Consider the following 4,477-nt stretch of genomic DNA (forward strand, 5'->3'; position numbering starts at 1 on the left):
TCATCAGGTTCATGGAGAATGGGATGTGAAAAACCCAAAGATAATACCTTACGTATAGTATGTACAGAAGTTGTGTAAAGGTTCAGTAAGATCGAGTTCAGACATAGTCCTAGAATACAGAATGAGTTGGCTGATGCTCTTGCCACCATCGCTTCGATGATTAAGCACCCGGATACAAATTCTATTGATCCTCTGGATATAGAGTTGAAGGAACATCCAATCCATTGTTCCCATGTTGAAGTAGAACCAGACGGTTTTCCTTGGTATCTCGATATAAATAAGTATTTAGAGTCCGGAAATTATTCAGAAGATGCAACATCCAACCAAAAGAAGTTGATACGCCGTATGGCTCTCAATTTCTTTCTAAGTGGAGAAGTCCTTATAGGAGGACTCCAGATTTGGGTCTTCTAAGATGTGTTGATGTTGTTGAAGCTGCGAAGCTTATTGAACAAATACATGCTAGAATTTGTGGAATGCATATGAATGGGCTCACTTTGGCAAGAAAAAATCCTTTGAGCCGGTTATTTCTGGATGACAAAGGAAAATGATTGCTGCAAGTTTGTGCAGAAATGTCAAGTGCATGGTGATTTGATCCGAGTGTCACCTCATGAACTTAATGCTATGAGTTCACCTTGGCCATTTGTAGCTTGGGGCATGGATGTCATCGGTCCGATAGAGCCATCCGCTTTAAATGGACACAGATTCATTTTGGTTGCCAGTGATTACTTCACCAAGTGGGTGGAAGTAGCTTCTTACAAGTCGGTAACCAAGAAAGTTGTAGCTGATTTGTTCGCAACAATTTGTTATGCAGGTTTGGAGTACCAAAATCCATCATTACTGATAATGGTGCAAATGTCAATAGTCACTTGATGAGAGACATATGTGAGCAATTTAAGATTACTCACCATAACTTAACCGCTTATCGTCCTCAAATGAATGGAGTTGTAGAGGCCGCCAATAAGAATATCACGTAGATTCTGAGAAAAATGATTGACAATCACCGAGGTTTGCATGAGATGTTGTCATATGCTTTGTTGGGTTATCGGACGACTGTCAGAACATCGACTGGAGCTACCCTATACTTGCTAGTATATGGAACAGAAGCAGTCATACCGGCTGAAGTGGAGATACCATCTTTGAGAATTATCCAAGAAGCTGAGTTGAGTAATGCTGAATGGGTTAGCAAGAGAATTGATCAGTTAACTTTGATTGACGAGAAGAGAATGGTTGTCGTTTGTCACGGCCAACTATATCGACAGAGAATGATTCGTGCTTTCCACAAGAGATTCAGAGCTAGAACTTTTGAAATTGGTCAACTGGTCCTTAAGAGCATTTTTCCTCATCAAGACGAGTACAAAGGAAAATTCGCACCAAACTAGCTAGGTCCTTACATGGTTCGCAAAGTATTATCTGGAGGTGCTTTGGTCATGTCGGAGATGGATGGCACCGCATGACCAAAACAGATCAACTCAGATGTTGTCAAGAGATATTATGTGTAAAGTTTCAGTTTGTATTTCTTTAATTTACTTGTAATTGTTCTATTTCGCTTGTATTTGCTTGGTTTAAATTTTATCCCTCTTGTAATGAACAACGTCTGACCTGAATTCTCGGGAAGGAGATATGTAGGCGGCCTTTGTCAGCCTCGGTCGATTTTTCTTGTAAATTTCTTATTATTGTTAGTCTTTGATGGGGAACTACGTTTGACCTGATTCCTGCCTCAACGGGATACGTAGGCGCTACAAGGGTTTGGTCATATTTCTCGTAAGATTTCTATTTCTCTTTATAATAGAAACTGGGAAAGAATTTTTGAGAAGGACTGCAAAATTCTCAATAAGAATATACTTCCTCAACAAATCAAGACTGAAGATATTTCAAGCTTTCAACTGGGACAGAATTTTTGAGAGGATCTCAAAAATTCCGTGATTTACTCAGCGACAGTGAAAGATAAAGTCGATACAGTTAACAACGGAACAAGAAATAATAATTGGAGGTATACCAATGATAATAAAATTTAAAATATATCAATGAAATGAAAATATAACATTAGGAATAAAATGGCTAGAACAAGTAAAACCATGTAATATAGAGGATAAACAACTACTGATAAATTATCAAAATAAAAAAGTCATAATAAAAAGGACTTTAATATAAAAAAAATATATGAAAATATATATACTCGCGAAGATAATAATAGAAGGATATTATAACAGATATTATACACCAATGATAGATACAGGAGTGAGAGGCTAATATATGTAAATACAATTGTTTACCAGAAGAAAAATGGAAAAAATTAAAAACACCAATAGTAGTAACAGGATTTAATAATGAAGAAAGTATGATCACATACAAGGCAAAAAATATAAAAATACAAATATGGGATAAAATATTAACTGTAGACGAAATATAAAATTTTGAATTAACAACAAAGGATATGTTATTAGGAATGCCATTTTTAGAAAAATTATATCCAGATATAATAACAAAAACACACTGGTGGTTCACAACACCATGTAAACAAAAGATAGGAGCAGAAAGAGTAGGTAACAAAAGAAGAAAAACAACAGAATGGATTAAAGGCAGTGAAAAAATTACACAAAAATTAGAAAATATAAAAGAAGAAGACCCTAGAATAGAATTAATTATATTTTCCATAGATAAAGTAAAAATAATCCAAGAAAAATTAGAATTATTATATAACGAAGATCCTTTACAAGGATGGGAAAAACATAAAACAGAAGTTAAAATTGAACTGATTGATGAAAATAGTATAATAACACAAAAACCATTAAAATATAATTTTAATGATTTAAATGAATTTAAAATACATATAAGTGAATTACTAAAAAATGGATATATACAAGAAAGTAATAGTAAACATACAAGTCCGGCAGTTATTGTTAATAAAAATAGTGAACAAAAAAGAGGAAAAAGTAGAATGGTAATTGATTATAGAAATTTAAATGCAAAAACTAAAACATATAATTATCCAATACCAAATAAAATATAAAAAATAAGACAAATACAAGGATATAATTACTTTAGTAAATTTGATTGTAAATCAGGATTTTATCATTTAAAGGTAGAAGAAGAATCTAAAAAACTTACAGCATTCACAGTACCACAAGGATTTTATGAATGGAATGTATTACCATTTGGATATAAAAATGCACCAGGTAGATTCTAACATTTTATGGATAACTATTTTAAACAACTAGAAAATTGTGTAGTATATATTGATGATATATTATTATATTCTAAAACAAAAGATGAGCACATAAGATTATTAGAAAAATTTATATATATAATTCAACACTCAGGAATAAGTTTAAGTAAAAACAAAGCAAAAATAATGAAAAAACAAATAGAATTCCTAGGAATACAAATAGATAAAAATGGAATAAAAATGCAAACGCATATAGTACAAAAAATAATAACCTCGAATGAACAATTAGGTACAAAAAAGAAATTACAGTCCTTTTTAGGATTAGTTAACCAAGTAAGAGAATATATACCAAAATTAGCAGAAAATATAAAACCATTACAACAAAAACTAAAGAAAGATGTACAATATCATTTTCATAATAGAGATCAAACACAAATACAAAAGATAAAATTATTATGTAAAACATTACAAAAATTATATTTTTCGGATGAAGATAAAAAATTTATTTATATAGTAGAAACTGATGCAATTGAAAAAAGTTATGGAGGAGTATTAAAATATAAATATAATGATAATAATATAGAATATCACTGTAGATATTATTCAGGCACATATACAAATACGGAAATAAAATGGGAAATAAATAGGAAAGAATTATTTTCAGTATATAAATGTTTATTAGCATTTGAGCCATATATTATATATAACAAATTTATTGTAAGAACANAAGATTGGTATTAAATATATTAAACTTTACATTTACAATTGAAGTGATAAAGACTAATAAGAATGGTGTTGCAGACTACTTATCAAGACAAAGCTACTCAGACTGAGAACAAAGACGAAGATACAATTGAAAAGCTACTCAAAGTCATTACTACACTTTGTACTAAAGTGGATAGTATGGACAATGAGATACAAAAGCTAAAGACTAATGAAGATAACCTGAAGTCTAAAGCTAATATAAGTCAGCAGCATGACTATAAAAATGCGGAGCTATGTCGATCGAAAGACGGTAAAATTCCAGAGATAAAAGAAGACGATGGGAAACTCCCTAAAACCCATAATGTTTGTTTAAATACAGCTGCATGTACAAGAAGAAAAGTTAGTGAAAAACCACGAAATACAAATTTAAACCAGTTATTTGCAAAACAATTTATTCAAAATACACAAAAACAAATACGCATAGAATCACAAACTTCTAACTATGCAGTGAGTATACAAAATCACAGTGAAAAGAAAAGATACAATTATATTACACAAACCTACATTGAAAATATATATAGAATCCAAAATTATTTAAATCTCAAC

At 31.1% G+C, this 4,477-nt stretch overlaps 1 protein-coding gene across 1 annotated transcript; it reads left to right on the forward strand.

The window, feature by feature from the left end:
- Window positions 1–986: 986 nt before the first annotated feature.
- LOC107018121 lies at window positions 987–1,379 on the forward strand. Its single transcript, XM_015218507.1, has one exon. It carries the CDS (start codon window positions 987–989, stop codon window positions 1,377–1,379), a length of 393 nt encoding a protein of 130 aa, XP_015073993.1.
- Window positions 1,380–4,477: the final 3,098 nt, after the last annotated feature.

This window comes from Solanum pennellii, chromosome 1, assembly GCF_001406875.1.
Source record: "Solanum pennellii chromosome 1, SPENNV200".
NCBI classification, from domain to species: Eukaryota; Viridiplantae; Streptophyta; class Magnoliopsida; order Solanales; family Solanaceae; genus Solanum; species Solanum pennellii.